This window comes from Drosophila pseudoobscura, chromosome 3 (genome assembly GCF_009870125.1).
Source record: "Drosophila pseudoobscura strain MV-25-SWS-2005 chromosome 3, UCI_Dpse_MV25, whole genome shotgun sequence".
NCBI lineage: Eukaryota > Metazoa > Arthropoda > Insecta > Diptera > Drosophilidae > Drosophila > Drosophila pseudoobscura.
This window is the reverse complement of record NC_046680.1, coordinates 10089001-10115469: the sequence shown is the minus strand read 5'-3', so window position 1 is coordinate 10115469 and position 26469 is coordinate 10089001. Positions and strand designations below refer to the sequence as shown.

At 44.3% G+C, this 26469-nt stretch overlaps 1 protein-coding gene across 2 annotated transcripts in view; it reads left to right on the top strand.

Annotated features, from left to right (window-relative positions):
• The first annotated feature begins 5915 nt into the window (after positions 1–5915).
• The window catches only part of dpr13 (defective proboscis extension response 13), a 32975-nt gene continuing 12421 nt past the window's right edge, over positions 5916–26469 (top strand). For both annotated transcript variants that reach the window (XM_015184124.2, XM_002138382.3), the window contains exons 1-2: positions 5916–7014; positions 24361–24995. In XM_015184124.2, the coding sequence (XP_015039610.2) occupies positions 6903–7014; positions 24361–24995 (747 nt within the window). In that variant the 5' untranslated portion in view covers positions 5916–6902. The remainder of the gene's footprint in view (positions 7015–24360; positions 24996–26469) is intronic.

The following is a 26469-nucleotide window of genomic DNA, read 5'->3' as shown; positions in this document are numbered from 1 at the left end:
GGACTTTTACCTGGACTTAAGCAGCCCGAGCCGCTGTCTGTTGCAGCGGCATCGGCTCCTTGCTCGCTTTACACTCTGTGGGGTCCTATGGAGTGGCAGATTGAGTAAGCTCGGATTAAGTGGTGGGTTGCACCTTGCCGAGCACAGACCTGAGCATCATTGCTGCGGTGAAATCACTCATAAATCATAGTCGCAATATGTTTTGGGAGAAATCGATACTCGTCATCTGCGAAATAAGATCAACTGCAGAGGAGGTGAAGCTACGGATTAGCTTTAAAGGCTTAATTGATATTGGAACAATTTCGCGAAGCGATTATTAATTGTGAAATATCAATAAGACGAATGATAAATAACATTCCACTCCTTGTCATTGTTGTTGTACCGTCCTTGTTGACCATGGATTGTGCTTCAATTCCAATTAAAAATCGACCTGGCAGTGGATTCAGAAGAATTCTGGGAGCATTGTGCATAGAGTTCTGCTTATTTCTTATTAACTATTATTAACTAACTAAAAGGAAATGTACGTTTCTTGGAATATTTCTTTAAATGCGTTTTTATTGTGTAAAGTACCATTGAAATATTCAGATGATTGGATTTTTACGCTTGCAATGAGAGTATTTTTACAATAGTACATTGAGCAGGAGCATGCAAGGCGCAGAAGTTGTGTGCCTGTAAATCTGCAAGTAAAATTCGTCCTCTCAGCTAGGCCTCATTTTGGATGTCTTTCAGTTGCTTCTGAATATAACTGCAATGTGATTGCAATCACAGTAGACTGATGCTCCGCACACAAGCCCCAAACATGCTGCCTAATTTACCGTAATTGGGAAAATGTAATGCCATGTTATTCCATGAATAACATTCAAGATTGAAGAATAATTAGCAAAAGGTAAAAAAGCTATACATACATACATATATGCATGTACGTACATCTACCCCTGTCGATGGACTGTAATTAATTGCATTGTTTCTGCAATCTAATGTGAAACCTCTCTGGTCATAATGAAGTGGCCCAAGCTGTTGTAAACTGTTCTATAAGCTGGACTTTGGGCGTTTTTCATTTGAGAGTAGCGAAAGGTATGGAAAAGGAAGGTAATGCATTTTCCCAAAGAGAAAAATCTATCTCCCCTTCGGGAGAGCAACGGCGTAAGAGAGTGGTTAAGCGCAGATTAAGTCATAAATTGAAGCATTTCGAGGGACGACGTGCAAAAAATGCCATTGTCGTCATATTGTTGGGCCACGGGCCACCCTTTTGGTACAGCCTTGGGCATAATTAAGAAGATATGGCCAAAGGGAAGGAGTGCTCGCTTCTTTGTGGATGCAAGAGAGATGGATGGAAGGATCCTTTGTCTGTGTGACAGGTTTTTAAATTAAATCTCAGCATTATGGCGGATAATTGGCCGCTTGTCAGCTCGTTTCAGGTCTCGTTGTACTCGTGATATATATTGTGAAAAAATAATTAACGACTCGCATGCCGGCGAAGCCAATGCCATCGCCATCGCCATCGCCAACGCATCTCATCTTCATCAGCATTATGAAGCATCTGCATTCTGCAGAAACAATCAGAAATGGGAAAGCTCCATTTATGGCTCTGCATGGGTTATTGTTGACTGAAGCCCCTTAGTGGGTCTGTCATTGCGGGGCAGTACTCGGCTATGCCTCAGAGAGGGAATGGGGATTTTAATTTGCGGCTCAAAGAGCTTAAAAGCCCATTACTATCCGGACCTGAATTGCAGCCGTAGCTGAAACTGAAACGGAATGGAAGCCGAATCGGAGACGGAGACGAGGGAAACTTTTCCCAGTAATTTCAAATGAAAACCCAATTTTTGCCGGCGGTTTCTGGTTTACGTTGCTTTGAAAAGTGTTTCTGGTATTCAGTGACCCTCTCTCCATTCTCCATTCACGGTTTTATTGGACTTTAATCTTTTGCGTACTGATTCGGCAACTTATTACTTAAGTTCCCGCTAAATATTTCAATAAACTTTCCTCCGAAAAGTTCGCCAAGCACTGGCGGGACTCCCCGGGCGATAGCTATGTAAGCTTCTTTCGAAAATCGATGATTCCAGCTGTTGGGCGATAATCTAATCTGCCACAATGTTTCCAAGTCGAACGAATCAAACGAAGAAAAAACAACAAAAATTGCAATAAAAATCCATTTCCATATTCAATTTGCTTAAGTGGAGACCGGCCCTGCTCAGCCGCTATACTTTCCTCCCACTTCTCCGCACGGAAAACGGCTGAAAAATGAAAATGAGTTGGACGTATAAATAATGCCAAGGGATGTATGCCGGAGATGTAGGACGAGGCGTGGGAGTAGGGAGTAAAACTATTGCCAGTTCGTCAACGTCAGCAATTTAGTGAAAAGCCATGGCCGTAGTGGTAGTCATAGTGATAGCTGCGAGTATAGCGAGAAAGACTCCTATACTCGTATCAGTGTGGATCATTTATGCGCTTAATACTCTTGCAGGAAAACCCGAACCGACCCCCCGACATTTGACACTCGACCCCTGACCCCTCCGGATGGTCCAAAGCAGTAGTCCGTTTTGGTCTGACCAAAATGGCATTGTGTGACACATTTCCATTTTGGGGAATTTCTTCATTTCTGCTTTGTTGCGCTTCTTTTATTTACTGCAAAACAACGAAAAGGGGGAACAACGCAATGACCGATGGAGGAGGTGGATGGAGGGTGGCGGATGGCGGATGGACAGGAAAATAGTAGTGAAAATTGTGAATAATGCTGTGGGGAGAACTATGGGATGGCAGGAAAAGTGAAAAGCGTAGAGACTACGTGGAAGTGAGAAGTACAAGCGCACGTTAAATTGAATTTAACGTGAAATTCAGCGAAACGAAATGAAATTTTTCCTGTCGCAGTGTCTAACAAGAAGGAAAACTAACACAAAAACAAAAAAAAGAAGAGAATTGAAAAGAAAAATGAAAGAAGGGCGAGCGAAAAGCGTGTTAAGCGGAGATGGCAAAAGATGCAGGGAGTGATGGGGTTTTAGATATTATCAAGAATAATACAAAAAAAATATATAGTACGATATATAAACTCGTGGATGGCAAACACTTCAATCGAAGCAGGATGAAACGAATCGAGTCGAATCGCATCGAAACGCGTGGAATCGAGTGGAAATTTCAAGCACAGGGAAAGAGTGGTGCCAAGCGAAAGCGAATCGAATATTTATTGCCTTTATTAGCGAGTCGATTGAAAAATTTACTACGCTCAAATTCTATCTGAAACGCTTCGCTTCTCTCAGAGAAATGAGGTCCTGGTAGACGAGACTGGTGCCTGGGCATTGTGTGCCACGAGTACTCTCAGCAGTTCATCTTTTCGTGAAAAATTTCCCACTTTTAGCGGTGTGCTGGCGCTTCACATACATATATGTACACCTGCTGAAGCGGCAGCGACTGCTTCAGCTTCAGCTTCTGCTTCATTCTGAAGGGGCACGCATTTTTGAAATGTTGTTAGCAGTTGGCTGCAGCTTGTTTTCCACTTCCATTTCGTTGGGATGTTTTCCCTTGTTAAGCTCCTTTATTGTTCTGTTACTACCGTTGCTGCCCTTCCAATTCGTCTTCAACATTTGGCGCAGTATCACAAAACTTTGTTTCGGAAATATTTTAGTTTTCAGCGTCATTTGATTATTTAATTTTTAAACACATTTTTGACGGTTTTCAATATCCTGAAATCGCAATCTAAATGATATTTGATCTGTTTTGCAAAAGAAATAATCAGAAATATCTTTCTTTTAAATAACACTAATGAGAGCTCCTTAATATTCAACAGGGTGCCCTTATTGCCAACATCCTATCCTCTTCTCTTCAAGTTCAGTGTGGCGGTCAGCTAAATCGACAAATTGTGCCATTTCTTGAGCTTCAGAAACATGTTTCCATGCGTCGTGGAGAGCTTAGCCACTGCCCAGACGAATGCACCCTCGAGGACCGACCCTTACATGCTCGTCTGTCTGTCTGTATGTCTGTGTGCTGTTTCCCCCATAGACCGACCATAAAGGACACTCGCACTGCCATGCCGATCTGCATCTGTCAGCGTATTTCCTGCCAGTTGCCTGTCTGTCAGTTGTCTTGTCTGCCTGTGTGCGTGTGCATGTGTGTTTGTCTTTGGCAGTTTAGCTAATTACATTCCGGAAATAAAACGTTGACTGATTGTGCCAATAAATGAAAATAATGACGCACCATTGACTGCAAACTCCAGGTTGGGGCGGACGGGAGGTCCAACTCTTGGCAAACTTTTTCGCCAGAGTTTACTTCGAGAAGAGACCTTTGCCGAAAAACCAGAAAGAAAAGTTATATAGTCTGTCTGTCTGTGTGTCTGGCTGGGCTGTTTCCTCTGCAGCGGCTGCTCTGCTGTTTCTTTATCTTCATCTTGCCCTTCACTTTCCTTTTCTTTTATTTTTTTTTGGTCGTTCTTCTGTTGGTTCTTGACGAGTTTATTTGCTCGTGCAGCGCTAACTGATTGTCTGTGATTTTCTTGTTTTTAGATAATGAAAGCTGGAGCAATCTGCGGCTGCTGCTGCTGCTGCGGGTACATAAAAGTAAAGGCCTCGCAAGTGTAACTTTTTATAAGCGACCCAGCAACAAAAATTGCTGGCAATTTATTCACATATCCAGAAGGGATAAGACAAATTGTGGGAAAACAGGAAGAAGTAGAGGGGAATTAACGTGGATAAATGTTTGATGGTCTTGTTTTCATTGCCTGATATATGGGATACGCAAGTTTTACAGTCCCAAACGAAACTTAAACACTCGAAAGCCCTTAAGGTCCCTTAGTCCTACCCCAACAAATGCTGGAAAGGTCAGATCTTAAGGGGGCGAGCTCTCGAATGTTTGGCTCGCCCGAAAGTATGCTAAGTATTGGCCGCACGCCCCAACCTGCTGCAGCCCGGCGGTGCGGTAGAGCGAGTGCTGCATATGAAAGGGAAAGTTCCCGGCTGAGAGGGCACAGAACGTAGCCCCCAACTAATTTCGGCACAATAACCCAAATTGAAGCGGTTTTCTGGCGTTTGTTTGCAGTCGCCAGGGACGTCGCTCGGAACTAAACGAATCGCAACTTGACGCTCCGCGTTCGGCTGTGTGCTGCAAACAGAGAGAGACTCGGGAGAGCAGAGCAGGGAGAGAGAGTCAGGTTTCGCGCACAAGCAGAAGCTGCGTTGAAGGAGAGCGAGAGAAAGCTACAGAGCCGGAAGAAGTTGATGCTTGGAAAAATGTTTGCCATAAAAAATCTGTAACAGCTGTTGATGGCGGAACACGATTTGAATGTACGTATTCTATCAGTGAATCAAATGAGTAAGTTCTGTCAAATTTTCTCTGTGATAAAACATTTAAGATGGATGATATCTCAGTCGAGTAGTGAAGACTGGAATGTATTTTCAATGTCACGTACTGCACTTGACGGTGCAGAACTATCATAGAATGAACATATCTGAAACTATTTATATATTACAATATTACCGAACGACCTCATTCTATCCTTCCTTCACTACTTCTTAATCACTAGCTTTCATAAATTATTATTATGGAATTATCTTATGTAAAAAAGTTTTGTAGCCTTGTCGACTTTGCCCGATTATTTTTTGGACAAAAATATGTCTGACAACGTCTGACCGCCAAGTTCTGCACGTTTATTCTAGATAAATTGCGGTCCATCGAGGATCCATCGGTCCATCGTATCACAAATTACAAATACAACAAATACTCTATAGGTTTGAGGGTAACCCATTCCTCACCATGGACCAATCTCCCGGAAGGGAGATGCCATAATATGCTATAAAGAGCGCATAGAAAGACATACACAGAGAGAAGGAGAGAGAGAAATTGAGAGAGAGAGAGAGCGTGCCACGAAGCCCGTGCAGACTGCTGCTGTCAGTGCCTGCCGCCTGTTCCGTGGCATGTCCTCCATCGTTGCTTCAGTCGCGTGCGAAAGCGTAAAGTAAACAGACAAGCACTGTCCAAGAGGCAGAGCAGTAGAGCAGCAGAAGCACTCTTAAACACTGGGTGCAAAAAGTATATGAGCTGTGCTAGTGCCGACAGCAACAATAGCAATAAAAACACAAAAGAGCGACAAGGAAAAGGCATCGCTAAGGAGCTGCTGCCAGCGCCGACGTCGGCTTGGGTCTGGCTGTGACGGAGCTCTGCTCTGGTCATATCCTCCTTCTGGGAACGCGTCCGTCAGTTAATTTCTGACCACAGCGGGAACGGGTTCGGTTCGGTTCGCTTCGGTACGCTTCACTTCGGTTCGATCTGATCGGAGTTATTCTTCCCAGATCTGTAACGGAATCCGATTCGGTGAAGTTCTGGTGACGTGACTTGACGCGTCATCGTATACGCAATGTGAGATTTGTTTCCGCTTCCGGAATGAATTATGAGTTCCACGAATGCTAAACAAGAAGATTTCAGTGTGTGGACCACAAAAGTGACAGTGGAGAGTGAGTGAGGTGGCCATCAAATCAGTGGAAGAATAACATACCAAGAACTAACAAAATAAACGATAAATCGGAAAATTAAAAAAGAAAGAAAAACATATAGATTAAACTCATAGTTAAGAGTAAAAAATGCATTGCTATGAAGTTAATGGCATTCGAGATTCATTGAAAATGTGTATTAATCAATTCAGAAACTGCATTTAATTAAACTGAAAATTAACAAACGAAATCTCATGGCAAAAACCCATTCGCAGAAAAACATATTAATTAGAATGCAAAGAACGGAAAATACAGTGGACAAAAGCACTGATACTAAAGCGTTGATAAATTGATTTACATATGCAAAACAATTGACAGCAACAGCAGCAGCAGCAGCAACAATAAAAACAATTCAACAAATTCCGAGTGCATCAAACCGATTTCCCATCAACAGTTGCTGCCACAAAAGCAGCAACAAGAGCGCGAAAAATGCCGGCATCAAGTGGATTATATCGCATCACGAGCGGCCGTGTCCTTGACAGAATGCAAAAGCCAGCGGCACTTATTTTTATTGCATGCATTGCGGCATGTGGCGTTTGCGGTAAATATGGCACAAACACAACCACAACTAGCAGAAAAAAACACTCCCACACACTGGGTGCAAAAAGCACACATACCCTCCCGCTTCAATACTTTCCCCACAAATCCGCAAACACAAGTCCATTTTATATTCATACGACAATTACGACCATACCATCAAGTGTTTGCGAACGGACCCGGACCCGACTACGAGTCCGAACGTATAATTAAGTTAGGGCTCAAATGTAGTAGAATGCCAATGGAATGAAATATTGTCAAAAGGCATAACGCATTTTCAAAATATAGCATATAACTATAGGGCAAAGCTATAAATTCCTTGATACTAGCTGACATTTTTATTGAAGTTTGGAGTCTTCCTTAGTCTCTTAAAGAGTCTCCAGTCTCATTGAAATGTTTTAACAAAACTTAAATTATTCTCCCACAAAGACTTGTGTTTTTCCGTTCATACTACCCTCTTACAGCTCGTATCTTCCTTAAAGCACAGAGTCTCCAGTTTCATTCAAATGTTTTTACAAAATTTAAATTATTCTCCCACAAAGACTTGTTTTTTTCCGTTCATAATACCCTGTTCAATAAGTATGATAGAAGATAAATCGTTAATTTGTTACATTTCATTGGCCTTGTCGAGCAGAATGACAGGTCAGGGATTGTGCGGGCGCAACGCTGGCAATTGCTGGTGGCGGCGCGGAAATCGTGCATCACCTGTCAATGCCTGACACAGCAACAACAACGAGAACAGCAACAATATCCGTGAGAACAACGAGAACACTTGTCTACAACTCTCACTGAAGGCGGGTGTCCCTGCTTCCCCTGTCGCCTGTCCCCGTCTGCTGTCTTGCCTTGGTCTCTGCCCCAGTCCCCCATCTCCACCGACTGGCAATTTGTCAAGCAATCTACAAAGCCAGAAATTGCCACGCCAATGGAAAAATACAGAGAAAGTGGAAAGAAGAATGCTAGAGGGGCAAAGACCAAATGTTTTGTTGCCAAATCATTGAAACAAATACAAAAACTGGCCAATTCAAATGTGTCTGTCGAAGACTTGATACCCTTTCAATTCGAATTGAAAAAAACTTTTCTGGAATTATATTTATAGCACATTATGGACAGAATGGAATTTTAAAGAGATTACAATTTTTGACAGTTCATTCGTTTATTTTATGCCTCGATCGATATTCTATGCTGAGAAAGCAATTCCCCTACGAGAAGAGAATGAGTTTTATACAACTTTTTCAACATACCCTTTTATAAACATAATATACCAAATATATACATATGAACATACTTAAAATGAGGTCAGATGTACCCTATGCAAGGGCATACGAGGATATTCAAGAAAACCTATCGAATAAGCGCCATAAAGAAGGGGAAAGCGAGCGGTAGAGTGGCAGGCCACCAATATGTGCAAACTAGAACACTGGCTGTGCCACATTCTGTGCGTGCCCCCGAAAGTGAATGGGCCCGGGCGGGGAGGTGTCTGTAAAATCGTCACACAAAAAAACATCGCCTTCTTCTCGCCCCTGCCCTCAACACACACATATTTACTCTTGCACTCACTGCAGCCCGCCTCAGGGGCAGCGCTGAGCACACTTCTGGCAGATCCACAGCACAAGCAGCAGAACTGGCGCATCCATTGTTGCATGCCACGTTGTGCCGCCACTGTGCTGCCTTTTGGGGCACACTCCAGCTGTCGCTGTCACTGTCAATGCTGTAATGAAAAATGCACAAAAAGCAAAAAACAGAAACCAAAACAGAAACAGAGACGGAGACGGACACAGAAACGGAACCCAGTGATGGAAAATGAAAATAGAAATAAAATGAAATGCTTAGAGCTTAGTGCACAAATGAAAAAACAATTTCTGCTGTTCATGCCGCTTTTTATTTAGAGCGCATTAATATTTAGCCAGCACAGCGTCATCTATAGGTATTACTCGCACGCTTGTGGCTGTGGCATGTAGGTATATATACATATGTAAATATATTCGAGATTCATATAAATCAATAGTTTTATGCCCCGCGTGCATGTCTGGGGACTGGGTTCGGGGATTTGAAGGCCAGCAGTGCACCACTTGTACCCCAAATACATTCATCCCGCTCCACCCAAAACAAATCTGCAGCTCAATAGCTCCAAATATTTGCATAAATATTTGGAAAATTCCCCACACTGCAGCTAGTATGCAAAGCAGCAATTTCATGGGTTGACAAATATCTCCCCGAACCTTACCATCCCGAAGAATATATCAGAAAAGAAATAAAAACACCTTTGATAGATGAAAATAAATGAATAATAATTAAATAATTTTTGATATATATATTTTCTGCAATATTCTACTATTTATTGACATTTACTTTTCATTATTTAAATGAACAGAACAAATTTTTATCTATTTAGTTGATTACTGGGACCCCCGTTAGATTTCCCTTTAGCTTTGAAACCCTTGCACTAGCAATAATTTATACGAAAAAATGTATACCAAAAACTTCCATCAGACAGATCGAATCCAATGTTGCCCATTGCGGCTTCCAATCTAGTCTGATCTGCCCCCAGTTCAACCTCCTGCAGAGCTGCTGACACAGCATTGTAGGAACCACGTGGCTCAAATGCCTGCGAAACAGTCGCATATTGACGGCAGTTGTAGTTGTAGTTGCAGTTACGTTCTATCCTATGTAGTTCCGTAGAGCATCCCCCAGTTAGTGGAGTTAGTAGAGCATGACGATGCCATGGCATCAGAGCCAACATCCCGCCTGCCGTCGAGGAGTTGCATGTGTTGCTGTGTGGGCGATTGTGGGGATGTAGTGCCACCCTGTTCGAAATTGTCAAATTGCTGTGAAAGTCGGGCACAAAGTTAAATCCATTGAAGCTGCCTGAGGGGATAGGTGGCGGGCCACTTGCGGCAAGTCGGGTTAATTGGGCTAACTATCGTATGTATAGGATGCCGCTGCGGAGGCTTTTCCGGGAGGCTGGGCGTTTGTTAATTGCCACCGCACCGAAATAAGACCATTTCCGTGTCCCGTGGCGATGGAGTGCCATGGATGTAGGTGGGGGGAGGAAACTTATTAAGTGTATTGGGTTGCATGAAATACCAGAGGAATTAGTTACATACTATATGTGTCTATATCAGTATATTGCGGCTGTGTATCCTAAATGAATAAAGAACAGATGTTAGTATGCACGTGTAATTCGACGAAGAGCATCTAGGGTTATTGTATTGATTTTGATATAAAATACACTCAAAACGGCTATCATGCACTCATGTCCGTTGCATGAAAGAATTTTGTAGTTGATTGCCATCTATCACATTGCAATCATTCAGTCCATCATTTTGTAATCTTCCATCCTATATCATTTAAGTAGCTGCGTTTCATCAGTTGTTCTATCTATCCTTAAATTAATCTACTACTTATGCACTTATCATCTCATATTTCCATTTAATAGTTCTCTCAATATACTAATCAAGCTGTCTACCACTTCTGTTTTCCTTGAAGTTTTTCTGTTTTTCACGAGAAAATAAATCAAATTTCTTTTCGATTGAGCTCTCCATCTCCATATCTCTATCTTTCTCTCTCTCTGTCTCTCACTCTGTTTTTTTCTCTTTATACATCTAGGAATATATCTCTAATTGGGTGGGCAATCGATTTACAATGGCGGCAGTGACAAAGCGAATGCAGTTTCACACGGGGATAAAAGGATTCATTTGTTAATGACACAAGATGATTGACGAGCATGACAAAGGGGGCCTGGGGTGCATCGTGGCATGGGTTGCATCGAGCTATGGGGTGCATGAAATGGGTGGGTGCTGGTGAAAAGGAGCATTTACCCATATGTCTTCATTGGCGGCACAATAATTTTGAATAAACTGAAGGCAAAGAGGCACGGGCAATGCGCCTTCGTGCCAGGGATCTGCAAACCACCCCGGGTCAAGGCCTACACGTTATTGCAGGGTAAGGGCTGTGGTTGGGGCTTGGGCTTGGACAGTGGCAGTGGCAGTGGCAGGCTGAAAGCGCGTTGGCAAGCATAATTTAATTCGGAACATGCAGGAGGCACATACACACATACTTGGGTAGCGGTAAATGCAACGGTAACATAGCCATAAAGCTCACCTGTTACAAATGCAACACCACATGGACGTGGGTCCTGCCAGGGCTGCCTCTGGCCTGGTCTTGGCTCTGGTCCTGTCCCGGGCTCGTGTGCTGCGGCAGCCATAATAATCAGCACAAAAACTAATGGTCCCACATACACACACACACACATGCATGCAGGGGCACCCAGCAATACACACACACTCACTCGAAAACTGAGAGACAGAGAAAGGGCGAGCGGGAGGCGCACACACACATGGCTGCACTTTAAGCGCTGAAAGCACGTAAATTTTACATAATTCAAAGGAGGCGCCGCCTTTTGGCAATGGCAAATGCGAAGACATAGACATCTATAAGTGTGTGCATGTGTGTATGTGCCATATGTGTAAGGAATGTGGATGGATGGAATGGAGCAACTAGAACACTAAGATACATTTTGGTTGCACACTCAGTAGCCAAGCGTAGAAATTCCAGCCCCGTCAGCATTCTCCCCGTTTGCAAGGCTCCAATTTGCAACTTTTCACCTCTTTTTTTGCACTCCCATTTTCAAGCGGGCAGCTTTCTTGCCCAGATCCTGGCCAGTCACGGCGAGCTATTAAGGACAAGACAAAGCCAACCTGGCCAGAACCCATAGTCACAGCCATGGCGCGACCCCAGCCTAAGTCGATGCAAATGGTTTTGTGATTTACCTTTTGCTGTTTTTCCCGTTTTCCCTCAGTTTTTCCTCCAATTTCGCTGCGGAAAGTTTCCACCCAACCGCCGCAGCAGAAAGCTGCCCATCATCGCGTATCGACAGAGGCAGATTATGATCTTCCCAACACTCCATTCCATGGCCGGTCAGCACTCCACATTTGGGCTAACAAGCTTTTTTTTATTTGGGCATCTTTGACAAGTGGCAGGCCCTTTGGTTTATGCAATTACAACTTGGGCTGGCGGCTGCACTCGAAACTCGCTGAAAGTTGGCCCTGAGAGCGACCCAAGGGTCAGTGGAAGGGAAATGTTGTTTCAACATTTAATTTGCCTCAAGTGCGGCCTTGATTTCATTGTGTTTTTTGCCGCCTTAAGAAAGGACAAATGGATCCCGACGTCACAATTTCATTAGAGAACCTGCTCTCCAGGTTGGCTTTCGTTGTGCAGATCTGCTCAGCTCTGCTACGCTCTGGTGGGGTCTGGCGCTTGCGCCTCCGCGGAGGCGGAGTTCCGCCACCAAATTGGGAATAAAAAGCGAATTTGCCTAACAACTTGCGCACACTGTCAGAAATTGAAACTTTTCAAAAGCAATTCCTTGAATTTCAAGTGAAAACTTTCTTCTTGTTGCTCGGCTTTTCCTCCTCGCCGCCTTTTTTGGGCCAAGAAAAGTTGTAACTTTTGGCAGAAATATGCAAGCATCCGTACGAGTAGGATACAGATACAGATATATATTTTTGTCGGTCGTGTCTGAGTCTGTGTGTGTGTGTGTGTGTGTGTGTATCTAAGTAATTGCGCGTCGAGGCAACTAGAGCAAACTGTCTACGTTTTAAATGCCAACGAGCACATTGACGCCAAAAATCCAAAGCCAAATGGCGTCGGAGTTTCCCTCTCCCCCCACCCACAAGCTCTTCTACATGCGTGAGACCAAACAGCAGCAGTCATCAAGATAAAGTACTCCGTTCTCCTGCTCCTGCTCCTTAAATTCTGCAATTGGAATTATGCGAAAGCCTTTCGTTTGCGCGGCAGAAAGACATATGCGAAATGCTTTGTACTCCAGTCTGTGCATCGGGCGGAGGCAGTCCCTTAGCTGATTGCCGAACGGAGAGCTGCTTTGTGTTCCTTGGAAAATAAGTCTTGAAAGTTCTCCGTTTCCGTCTTTTGACTTTGTTCTTCCTCCCTCTCCGTGCCCCTCTGTGCGGCTGCAAGTTTCGTTCGAAAGTCTGGTAGGAAAGTTTTGGATTTTTGGGGAGAAGTTTCAACATGTTAACTATTGCACAATTTATATAATTAACCCATATGGATATTTATCTGCAGCTAAACTTAAATTCTGCACAAATTAAATTGAACCAGGCCTAAGAGAGAGCACTCTCTTTATGTATATGCGAGTGCATACTTGTACGCCTGTCTGCCGCCCATTACTTCGCCCGTGTGAGCCCTTAAGCCGTGGCTTAGCAGACGGCGTAGGCGCGAGTTTTAGGCATAAAGCTGGATTATGGCTTTAAGTGTAATTACAATTTACATGGCTTCCATCCCGCCTTTGCCTTCCAGCTGCCTACTGTATTAACATGCTCGCCGCACACGCTTCTACTCAGTGTCGTGCCACCCCCGATTCCTCGGAGCTCGGTACAAGCGACTAGGCACATGGACGGAACGGAGCTCCGTGGTAAATGTTATTAAAAACTTAAACATCAACGGAAATAAAAATGCGGAGGAGCAGTGCCGCCGTTAGGCTGGTTTCATGGTCGTAATTAGAAACTTTTTAGTTGGCATCGCCACCGCCATCGCCATCTCCTGCACACGCAAAAGTTGGACATGACTTTTGAGGCATTATCCTGGAGCAGCCATTTTCGCGCCCCGATGCGGTAATTAATTTCCCAGCACCTAACGTGGGCAGTGCGCAATGGATGGAAGAAAGTGAAAAATGGCAGGGGGAGGGCAAATTGCCGGACATTCGGGTCGCTTAGTTGTCAAGGCCACTGCGATAGGGGGTCAGGAGCAGGGTCTGGCCGAACTTGCGAGGGTATTCTCAAAGGATACCCTTGGAAATCGATAGAGAGAAAATCGGCCACGAAAACAAATATTGCAGGAACTACAGAGGGGAACGTATAGCTCCATATACAGTTATATAGAAAGACACTCGAACTTCCAGCTTAATTCTCAGATTAAGCATTTGTTTTAACACTTATCCCTTCAATTTTTCCAGCTCTAGTTAACTCCATTCATTATTTACCTTTACCATTATTTCTTTACCTTTTGCTCATCTTAAGCTCATAAATGTGTCGGAAACCCATGAAGGGCTTATTATAGAACCCACAAAACTTCCTAGATGTGCGAGATAATTATTTTTCACAAAATTCGAATTCAAATTAAACTTTCGCTTGTAGATTTAGAAGTCGAGTCCGGGGGCTGAGCCCTTGGCTCCGACTGAGGTTGGTCTTTGTGGTTTTTGCATTAAATTATAAATTTATGGGCCACGCAAAGCGGCCTAAGGCCAAATAACCATACAGTGAGAAAGAGCGGAGCTGTGGAACGGAGTGCTATCCTACTTAATTATCGTGATAATTTACAATTTCGTTGGCAGTGCGGCTTTAGCTCGTCCAGGCCTACCCCCTACACCACCCCCTGGAGTGTGCTCCACATAAATTAAAGTTTAAAGCTCTGTAAATTCAGTGACAATAAGAGATGTGTGGGCGGGCTGGGAAAGGGAGAAAATACTTTGGTTCCACATGTACATACATATGCACACTGAAGAAAAAACTATAGTCCTTAATCGAATTCTTCTAAGTGAGCTTGGGGCTCCTGGGAGATAAGAATACATTCCTAATCCAAAGTCCTACATGCTTCGTTGTTTTTTCCACGGTTTTTGATATATACTTAATTCCAATAGTATATTCTTGAATTAGGAAGTAATTTTTTGACAGTGTACAAATAAGTTTGTTGTTGCGTAACAATGTTGGATTACAGCTGAAGTAGTTGACAATTTTTGGGAGGCACTTCAAGGGCAGAAAGACAGCACACAAGAGGAAAGAAAGTCAGAGAGAGAGAGAGAGAGAAAGATAGAAAGAGGGAGATGGGGACGGCTAATTTATGAAAATTGCTGTCGAAATTATTGTCAATGGGAGGGAGGGTGGTGGAGCTCTTGGGCGTTTAGTGGCACAGTGGCACTGTGACGCAACATTGGAGTCATTCTGCGGCCGACTCTCGCGCCAGCGATCTGTGATTATGGACTGGAACGTATTGAAACTTGTTAGCCGACTCCGTCCCATCCCGGAAAGTATGCAAATATTTGAGAGCCAGCGAAAGTGGGTACCAGCGTGGGTGGGGAGTGGCTGGCTACAAGTATAATTTATGACTCGGCTGCTTAAATTTCACTCGAACGGTGGTGGCGGCGACGGTGGAGGTGGGGGCACCAAGAACAGACTCGGAGGCGCACACAGACACAACGAACGGCACAATGATAAACATGTAGCACCACAAAGATAACATTTTGCCGGCTGCCAGCTAAGCAAAAATTAAGAAACAAAAGAGGGTAACGCACCCAGAAAGGGGGATATTGACTGGGATGTGGTTATCCCTATTGTTGGCTTTAATCTTAGCGGCACAGTTAACGCGATTCCAGTTCTAGCCGCACACAAAACAGCAGAAAATAGCAGAAAATAGCAGAAAACAGTGGAAACAGCTCAAGGACAAATGATAACGCTTAACACGGCTCCAGAGCCAGCGACGCCAGCGACTGCCTAATGATACTGTCACGGGTGAAAGTCGTGGCGGGAGGGTGGGTCTGACTTAGGATATGGAAAAAGGACAAGCACGAGTGTTGTTCAGTGTTCCGACTATAAGATACCCGCAACTCCCGAAAAACGATGACTTTAACAGGAAATATTTAAAATTTAAGTAAATTCAAAATAAGAGCGCAATGTTTTTAACATCCCTACGCTTTGCGGGTCTTCAAGAGAGTGTGCCCAAAATTGAATATAAACATATGCCATATATGATATCCCCGGATATCTCTGCAGATACTCTTCAATAAGAGTATACCCATATACCCCACGACTACTGGGTGGGTGAAACAAGAACAAGATGCCGTAGAAAGGAAAGTATGATGATGACAGCAAGGACTGCGACGACAAACTCTGTCATTAGATACTGTAACCAAGTAACCATACAGCACCTACCACTCCCACAACAACTGTCGTATCCGTATCCACTCTGAGCCCTCTGCGGCAACTCTCAGAAATCTTGCTCATTTGCCCTGCTTTACATTTATTCAGTTGGCTTTGCTTTAACAATGTGTCCCGGAGTAAGAGTACAAGGAACAGAGCAAAGAGTCTCGAGACCCGAACTCAGAATTCTCAGAGCCACAGTCTGTTTTTACATGCCGCATAGATTGAATATTTTCTGTTGGTGCCGCAGATTTGCCAGCATGCCAAAAAGTAGCAACAACAGCAGCAGCAGCAGCATGTGGAAATGTTTTGGCGTTCATAAATTTATGCCACGCGGCCGAGGCAATGGGAGCGAAAATGTTTTCCCTTGTTGAAATGTTGTCGTACATGGCCGTGGGGCAAGGCAGCAGGCTGCGGACTGTGGGAGGCGCCACGCAAATAGAATTTCAAAGAAGTAAATCTTGAAATGAAATTAATTTTCTCAATTTTCCGAGCTGCAGCGCTTCCACTACCCCTGCCCTCTCTTTCATTTGCATAGACGCAGTGCAAGGGAGGTGGGAGCGAAAACAGGAAAGTGGAAAACTTTCTTCGGGCTTATTCAGTTAACCCTTGGCCAGATGTTGGTCTTCAGACAACCCCTCAAGCAGTCGGATGGCAAATGCGAGAGATTTCCCCAGACAATGTCTTGTGCTGCTTCCCCCTTTTTCTCTCTCTATCTAAATTGGCCTTATTTTGCCATTCGAAAATCGATTGATCGATTGGCCTAGGCGCTTATTAATGTTATCCCTGGAGGGAAAAGATAATAATTTCCATTAAAACTCATTCATTACAAGTCATAACTCATTGGAAACAAAAATGGTTGATGATTTATTCCCGGATAAAGTTCCGACACGAGAAACCTCCAATTAAGTTGTTGCAAGAGTACTCCTTGAGTAGATTGTTCGTTGAAGCAACTGCAATCAACTATAGGAATGGTGCACACAAAAATACCACAACAAAACAAATTAAATAAGTCGCCACTCAGTTTGTTCAGTGTTTCGTTGTCCTACAATGGTCTCTGACTGGGCCAAACTTTGCCCATGCAACAAAATGAAATGTTTTCTTCATGTGGAATCGTGTTGTGCCGTGTCGTGGCATGCTGAACAATTGCCAATAGATTGCACCTGCAGTGGGTCAGATTGCTGTTGAATGAGCGCCCATGAACACAGTTATTCCCTCATCATCAACTTTTCATGTGCATTCACTGAAAGTTTCGTCTCTTGCCGAATTGATTACTGCACCTGCAATTAGTTTCTACGGCACGAAGCTCTGCTCCTGCTCCTTCTCGAAGTCTTGCTGCCATACAGCCATCGAGTCCTTATGGTCCGGAATCATGCAAAGTGCAATTGCCTGTTTCTGCTTCTGTTTGCTGCATTACAGGAAATTTGTTGATTTAATAATATGTGAAAAGTCCATAGGAGAGCCAGCATAAATTCAGCATTGAGTGACTTCCATTACGTATACGCAGTGTTTGCTCAACAAAGCCAACACTGGGAAGACTTTAAGCTTCCAAAGGGAGATGAAGTAAATGATTTGTGAATTTTGTATTTGCAAAGATTGTGCTTATGCTCAGAAAAGATTAGATTCCATTTGATTCCAGCAACAATTTCATCTTGCCTTTGGTCTGCATACAAATGGCATGCCTATGTGGTTAAAAGTTCTACCACATAGTTTTCAGTGGGAATGAGAGCCAAATATGTTGAAAGATCGAATGTATGCCTGACTGAACGAACATCAAGGTCATCCCAAGATGAGTCCTACATCTAAAGCGAGTGCATTGCGGTTGCCCGAAGGAATTTCCAAGAGAAAAATAACAGAATCTCCTGTCGGCAACTGCACAAATCAATTTGCGGTCGACTATATATTTAATTGCCACAAGGTGAGACCTGCAAATCAGTTTCCACCTGAAAAAAGTGCCTTCTGATGGCACTTTGGTCAGAAGCAATTCAAGTAAATGTTTTACATTTGAAAAATCTTTTGCGGCCCGGCTTCTCTTCTATCGTATAGAGGACAGGCAGGCTTATAAGCCCCTTTTCCTATTCGGGCTTAGTGAGAAATGTCAACGGCATAAAATGGATAAGGGACAAATGTGACAGTTCACAGAAAAACATTTGAAACATAAAAGGCAGCCCCGAGATTTTCCCAATCTCGGCTAAGTCAACGGGAGTGTCAACGCCAGGGACCTTAATGCGAATACGAGATGTGGGATGAGGGCAACAGGAATCGATCAACGGCATTCGCTTAGCCGCCTGGCCGCAAATAAATTGAACTTAAATAGACGACGTCGAGGGCATTAGATGTGACGTCTCTGTCAAGTCGAGACGACGGCCCGAAGGTAGGACCTGAAGGTTGGGTCGGATCCCAAGCGGCGGAAGGAGTTACCCTGATATCCCCGAGAAGCTCGAATGCCCAGCGACTTACAGGATAGCAAAGAGTCTTTTTGTTGTCCTCTAAGCATTCACGCTTCTCTTATGGAATAGATATTAAATAGATTCTGTACTGAAGAAACAATACTGAGATGCGGGAAATAATATGTACCACCATAGATATATTCTCAGATTCCCAATCTTTCTGTATCGAAGAATCTTTTTTTAGACTTGTTTGATAAACGCAGGTTAGGGTAGGTAACTCCTAAGCTACAGGGTAGAGCATAACCCTGGCTAAGTTGAATTCCGATTTTGATTACACTCGACTCTGTCCGCTTCGCTCCCCTCCTGCCTCTGCTGGCCTCTCGCCTTCTTCCTTGTTGTGTCCTCCTCAGTGCCACCAAATTTGCCACATCCGGCGCAGGAGAAGCAGTTTATATTGGACTCCAAGTCGTCGCCGCTGCTTTGTATAAAAAACGTCAAGTGTGTCTGGTCGCCCGAAATAAGTGGACTGCCAAAAAGTTGCCTTCATTCTGTCTGCTCTGTTTCCCCTCCTCTTGTCTTCTTTTTATTTCTTTCCATTTTCCATTTTCGTCGTTGTTGTGTGTCCGTCCGTCCTTTGCTGTATTTCTCGTTTAATAATATTTTCACTTTGATGCCAGTTTTTGGTCAGTCAGTGGCCATTGCCCTGGAGCGAAGGAGAGGCAGAAGGGCTGAGAGTGGTTCCTGTTTATGCCTCCACATTACGGAAGTTGACAATTTAATTTTATGTACTTGCCACGTTCCCTTTTGCCAGATACTAAACATTTATTGAATGCCGTTTGCCAGGCCAAAGGCCTTAAGGTTCGACTTTTCCATGGGCCATGGATTCCAGTCAGATATCTATTCTAATTCACACGTGCTTGCAATTTGGCAAATCCCACTGACATATAAATCTTCATTATGCTGAAAAACACTCTTCAGGACTCGCTCACACTTACTTACGCACTTAACTTATGGTATTTTTTATGAATTCCTTCCCGTTTGCCGCCGCCTTTCCGTTTGATTTCACTTTGCACTCGACGGGGCTCTTGGCTTCAGATCAAGGATTTTGTGTGGCATCCACACCGAAACTCGCTGAAGCATATTTCTACCTTATTCGTATTTATTTTGCAGCCATAATTTATGAATCCTCTGTGCTTTCGTTCCCATTTGTGGCCATTATTGATTGGCCCGAAATCAGTGTCTTTTGATGATACTCTCATCTAAAAATGGAAATTTGTAGTGATTCATGATGACAACATCCTCACATCCTCTCCCCCCTGCAATTAGCTAAAAGTTGGCTTATCCCAGGATACTGCGGGGTTTTCAACTATTTAAAAGTTGAAAATTCTCTGGGAATTTAAGGATAAAGGAGGAGTGGAGGAAAGGCCAGGCATATTGTCCCGAACAAAGACCCAGAGTTGAACACTTAGACACGAATTGAAATAAAATAAACAAAATTAGAATGCCTCGCGAGCACTTTCCACTCTCCATGCCCCATTCTCCGCTCTTCACACTCCAATCCCCACTCTGACAGCCATTTGCCATTCCCTTTGCCAGATAGAAAGCCAATTTTATGACTCAACTTAAATAGGCACTTTACTTTTGGTCTTAATGCCTTTTTACGAGAGAGCCGAGCCGAGCCGAGCCTCGCGCTGCGCTCTGCTATGCTCTGCTGGTGATTTTGTGTGGCGCAGTTGACGTCGCGAGGTCCTGGATTCACGACATTAATGATTGCCTCGCCCTGGTCCAGGGCTTTATTGGAAAATAAATGGGGGGGAATAGTCGTAGTATGTGGCAGCGCACCGCACTTATCTGATTTTACACTTCCGCCTTACTCTCATACTCGTACGTACATATGCCAGCCGGAGCCATCAAAATTATGACAGTCGCAAAGTGAACCGTTTGCCCCGAACAACCAACTTCGGGTGAGTGCCCATTAACAACAAGTTCCCAAGTAGCAGACCCGCAAGGCTGCACAGGCCATGCGTGGGGCCATTTTGCGGAATTTCAATTAAATGGCTGCAGAGTGGAAAAGTTTGCCTGGACCTCCTGGCCAGAGGAGGGGCAGGGACTCTCCTGGGGAGCCTCCAGTTGACGCATTTACACACAAATTACCGCCAAGTGTCAAATGCAAACATTTTGAAAACAGACAACAAACAATATTTGCCATAAAAACAGAAAGCGTCCAACGGAAAACTTTCGTAATGAACCAAGGGCCAAAAGTTTCCCGAAGAGTCGTCCTCGTCGTCTTCTTCCTCTTTTGCGGGTAGTCGCTTGAAGTTTACTTTAAAATAGCTTTCAACCAGACTTTAAGATGGAATTGGAAACCTCTTTAATTAATTAATTTAGCCTTCTGTTGTATTCATGTATTTAGTTACAAAATTTCCATTCAAATGCCGCACAGGGTATTGTGTATCTCCTCCTCGCCGCATTCGATGGTTGCGAAAGGTTCGACAAAGGAATTTGTGTCAATTCGTGCTGGCAATTGTCCCAAGCCCCTGTGACCGCATATTTAGTTGCAGCATCGGAATAAATTATGCAGCCGGGGGCGTGGTGGCCGCCAGCGGAAGTCCACTGGCCATATATTTGTATTTTAATTAGAGAAATGCACATCGTTACATAAAATATGAAATCAAATGAAATTAATGAGTCTAGCAGGATGTCGTGCGCGCGTATAATTATGATAATGCCATTTCAAAATGCGTTTTCGGCCCACATTTACAGCCATATATTTAACTGATGACAGAGCAAACATTAAAACAATTGCATTAGTTAGATGGATATTTTCGTGTAGTTTCCAGATAAACTAGTTCTCGAATTAGAATTAGTAGGCCTCGAATTATTCCGGGAATGGTATCGTACGCTTGCACATAAATTTGGACTACGAATTGGGACCGCAATCTCCTTATACAAAGCCACAACTAAATGCGAACCATTATCATTCCAGGGTTCAGAGGGTTCATCTGATACGACAGAGCTGTGCATGTAGCTTTTGCCTCATGGGAACTAGCTCATTTAGCCAGCTGCTGTCTCAGCTTCAGTCCCTGCCACAACATGCATATCCTTGCGATGATATTCCACACCCCTCCACGGTGTATGTGTAAGCAAACTTAATTAACGTCAAGCCACGATGTCAGATGCAGCATAAATACGAATCCTACAGATCCTACAGATCCTGCAGAGCGATGATGACACAAGCACATGCGGAATCATTGATATTTGCTGTGTGCGAGGGGTTGGGGCTGGGTACTGTGCGGAATCACGCAGCATGCAGCCAACTTTTGATTAAAATGTCGTAGCACAATGGCGGGTAGAGAAGGGGGAAGAATGGTGATGACTGGTATGTGGCTGAAGGGGGGGCCAAGCAGGAGCGGGAATGATGAAAGTTTAGCGAACGCACAAATTGCGAATGTTTTGCCATACAAAAAGTTGAAAATCACCCGAAAACAAAAAATGTACGGGAGTATTGCTGCTTCTGCAACATGTTTGTGGCTTGCGTTTCGGTTTCGTTATCGGTCTCGGTCTCGGTCTCTGAGCTGGGAATCTCTGTAGTGTTGACAATGCGCACAACAGCGGTTGCACAATGCAGAGCGATTCCAAATCCAATCCCATCCCAAACAGCCACCACCACCGCTGCCGGAAACAAGAAAAATACGTAACAGGAAGTGGAACAGGAACAGAGCAGTTCCACTGCAAATGCAGATGTACGAGTGTGTATATCTAGTTGCAGATGGAGGAGCTGCGGACATGGATCCAGGGAGCGATTCTACATTGCGCCGTGAAAAATTCAATTACAAAGTCGCACAAACCATCGGAAGCATGCAAATTTGCAGTTGAAGCAACCAGAGACTCTGGGAGAGAGAGGTGAAGCAGTGCTGCAACAGGAGCAGAAGCAACTACGGGTAGTTCGGAAGCTGTTTTGCGGTCTACCAGCGACCATTACGATTACGTTTACGTATGTACGTAGGGAGCAAGAAGCACGGAGAAGTACTAGAACGGAGGCTGCATGTCGCCTGGCAGTCAGTCACGTGCGAACGTGACGAAAATACCACGATTCAGTTTCGGCCAAGTTCTGTGTGCCAATGAGTAGCAGCAGTAGTACGAGTACACTGGGCGCAAAATGGGGAACCTATGTACATACAAGATCCTGATGAGAGTGTTAGATTTAGTTTAATTATTCAAAATGGGTATTTTTTAATTAAATACTTGTAGACTCTCAACAATTCTTCTTTAAATGAAAATTTGAATGAACAAATCTGAAAAAGCACGATCTTCCATTAGTACAGGATTACGTTTATTTCATGGTTGTCGCATGATTTTCTCAGCACTGTTAATTTTTGAAATGTTTTTTACTTTTTATCGAGCTGATGTTGACAATTTGTTTGTTTTGTGCGTGCAGACAACTCCTGGAAGCTACTTGGTATTTATAGAGCACTGCTGATGGAGGGGGATGATGGGCGGTTTCACAACAGAGGAGAGACCGCAGAATGTGAAACGCTTGCCACGACAATCGTAGTCGTTGTGGCTGACCTGACCTCCGTAACTCTGGATCTCTGGACGGAGAAAAATGGTGAGGGTGAATCAGTTGTACGGCTGCAGTGGCAAATTGCTGTGGCAAGACAATTGACAGCCACCTGTCAATTGGTCGCACTGAGCGATTGTCAGAGTCAACAACAACAAGGGGAATGGCGAGGTGTCAATCGAAAGATGTTGCATTGATTGACTCGATTGTTCTGCAATGGCACGATGCGACAGACAAGCCAAATTGTTTTCCGATCCCTTCGAGACATGCACGTCCCCACCGAGATGTAGAGCTTTGCAATTCGGAAATTTCCTTATGTGGAGAATCCCAGCAAGGTACTAATTAAGTGCCTTCTCAAGAGTAGTCGTGCACAAAATTCCTCCTGTCGAATGCCAAACTAATTAATTTTGCATTATTCTATGGCAGTCCAGGCAAAGCAATTGCCCCTCCAGATGAAAACTAAACATTTTCTTCGTCTTCTGTGGCCAGGGAATCCATATCAGTGCAAAATTCCAATCAGAAACCAAATGCATTTAGCCATTATTCAATTTGCAGTGTTGAAAATTCAAGTTAATTGACATTGCCGAAACCCCAGGCCCAGTTCGTGTTTGGCAAAAGCAATTATCGTTAATTGTGAAATATTATTTTGTTGGTCCAACAAAATCACCAAAGCAAGAAACGTGCAATGTGGTTATATTCCTCTGGGGCTGTGTCGATGGAATTGTCTCCTCGAGTGTGAGTGTGTGGGTGTATGGTTTCCCAGAACCATAACGAAATAGAGTCGGAATGAATGTCGTTGCAGTGAGCTACATTTAACCATTTAAAATGAAAGGCGAAGAAGAATTCCATTCCTCGAGGTGATAACATGCGGGATTTCTTGAATATTATTCTTTGTTAGCTCAAAGAACATTGTTAAGTATCTTCCGTAGTTATAAATGCTTTATAAACCATGTATCATCAACATTTCATATTTTTTGCCTCTATATTTCTGTTCGTATTTAGCTACGGGTACTTTTGGGTGCAGTTTAAGATTTTACAAACCACCTGATTTGGCTTTCGTAGGGAAATATACTTAGGTATTACAAGAATAAAAACGTAATCCTTTTTTCGGTCTGTAAATCCTTTTTGCCGGCCTAATTCCCCTCGAAACACTCCCCATCGACACATTTTTCAGACTGCTATACGTTCTCCATTCAGTTTTGTTTGCTAAAGACCCAAAATATTTCCCAGAAAGGACACCAAAGGACGAGATTTAATTAGCCCAGCTTCTCGAAATGGAAATGTTTGGAATAATATTGCGTATACGCAGAGCTGTCAGTTAATCCAAATTAATTGACTTCATGCTGTTTCTGTTATTGTTTTGCCCCTCCGACAAACTGTTGCGGCAGGCGCCTGGCCAACAGCGGACAACGCATATATTAACACATTTTAAAAATGTCACTCTCCCTCTTCCGACTCCTTCGCAGACCATACAGCAATCGCAACCGCAATGGATGGGGCAGGAACAGAAGCAGAAGCCGCTTCCACAATGGCGCCGCAAAGCACAGCGGCGGCCGCGGCGGCGGCGGCCAGAAGTGGACATAGCGCACAGCCATCACAGAGGCATATAAATCAAAATTTAATTATGTCACCGGTCTCGGCCGCAGCCCTCACGGCCCCCTACCCATCATACTCCCGAGCTGACTATGAGGGGGAGTCGGATCCCGAGCCTGTGCCCGTGCCTGAGCCCTATGCCCAGGGACCCGTGGGAGCAAGTGGGAGCAGCATAACAAGCTTCGATTCGACCAACTTGATCGATGACAAGCACCAGAGCCAGGGCCAGGGCCCACATGCGAGTCCCGAGCAGCATCCGCAGCAACATCTACAGCAGCACTCCCGCATACAGGCGAAAGACACGGCCGGGCCCTATCCAATTCCCATGGCCGGCCACAGATCGGAGCCGGCTGAGAACAATCTGGAAGCAACGAACGGCATCGATGGAGTGGAAAGTGTGTTCGGCTCTCCCATGTACTTCGGCACTGAGAACTCGACAGTTGTGACGACGCAGATTGGCGCCACCGCCCACGTGCCCTGCACCGTGCATCACATTGGGGAAGGCGTGGTGAGTAAATACTACCTTTCCACCTTTTGGAGTTCTTGATACTCGTCTACGTATTGCTTTAATATTTTATCAAAAACGAATCCATCACTGCTGCGGCCTTGTTTGACTTTGTCTTTGGTGCTGGAGATGACAACGACGTTGGAGATGCCGTTGATGATGATGATGATGATACTTTTATGCCAGTTTATTTAGCGCCTCCTTTCGGCGCGGAAGCATTTGACTTTTCTGTGCTAATTGAAACGGAAACGCAATAAATGTGAATTGATGGGAGATGAATGAGTCACCAGAAGGGCAGATAGGGAGTCGGCGGATGTTCTATGCCGATTACTTTAACTCTGGATCTGGAGTTGCTTTGATGGTATTTCATTAAATACGTCTTTATCAAGGCTGAGATGTGGTGCTCTTCTCAGCCTCCGTCGTAACTAATTCGACACTAAACACAGAGATTTCATTGGACACTCGGGTCTGCCTGGGGCAACATGACTTGGTGGGTCATTAAGCAGGCGAAACACACACGCAGCAGCAGCAGACAACAAATTACACCTTTTGGGAGGTCTCCTCCTCCACCTTCTCCTGGGAGTATATGTGGACGTCTGTCCAGCAGGACATACTGAAGCAGTGACATGGCAAGGCCTCAAGTGGTATTAATTTTCCGCTTGTCTAGAGTTATTACTCATACGCTGTGGTGTGCGTCACGTCTCGTGTATTTGTATAAGCCTTCCCCTTCCTACCTCTCAGCCGTCTCAGCTTTCCCTTCTCACTGCGCCAGGAGGTGTTTGCTCCACTACCCTTAAGAGCTGGACACGATTATGCTGTCCCCTTTCTTCATCTCTCCCTTGTCAGTTCCTCCAACCTGACCCTCGTGTGTGCCCGGGTGTTTGAGTGTTTGGCGAATCTGCTGTGTGTCTGGTTTAAATTGACGATTTCATAATTGGGCCTTCGAGTGTGCGGCTCGGAAGTTAATCAGCACTTAAGCCCTTGTAGGCTGTCTCTACTGTACTGTGAGTATATATGTACATAGCCAGTTGGCATTTTGCACGACTGCGTGCTCAAGTGTGGATGGTAAAGCTTACGGCTTCCACAATACGAGTATGGGTGTGTGGGGCTCCTGCGTAATAAGTTGCCAATTTGTATTATGAAAATTATATTCCAGCCGGTCCTAGAGGTCTACAAAATGCTAATACTCGCATACATCGTTAAGCCGGAGGCCGAGTTTCAGCGAATGCACTGGAGCAATATTCGGAGCAGTTCAGAAAGCAAAGGCGCCTAATTTGGCAGATTAAATAATTAGTCCAGAGAATATATACATAGATGCATACTCGTACTTTGGCATTCACAATACTATCTCAACCAGGCTCAGTACACGTCCGTGGCATTATGGGAATGCAGTGCAAGTGCAGGGCGAGTTCAGTGGACAGGAAATACACCTCCAGCCCTGGCATCGGCATGGGGCATAATTTCCATATTTCCATTT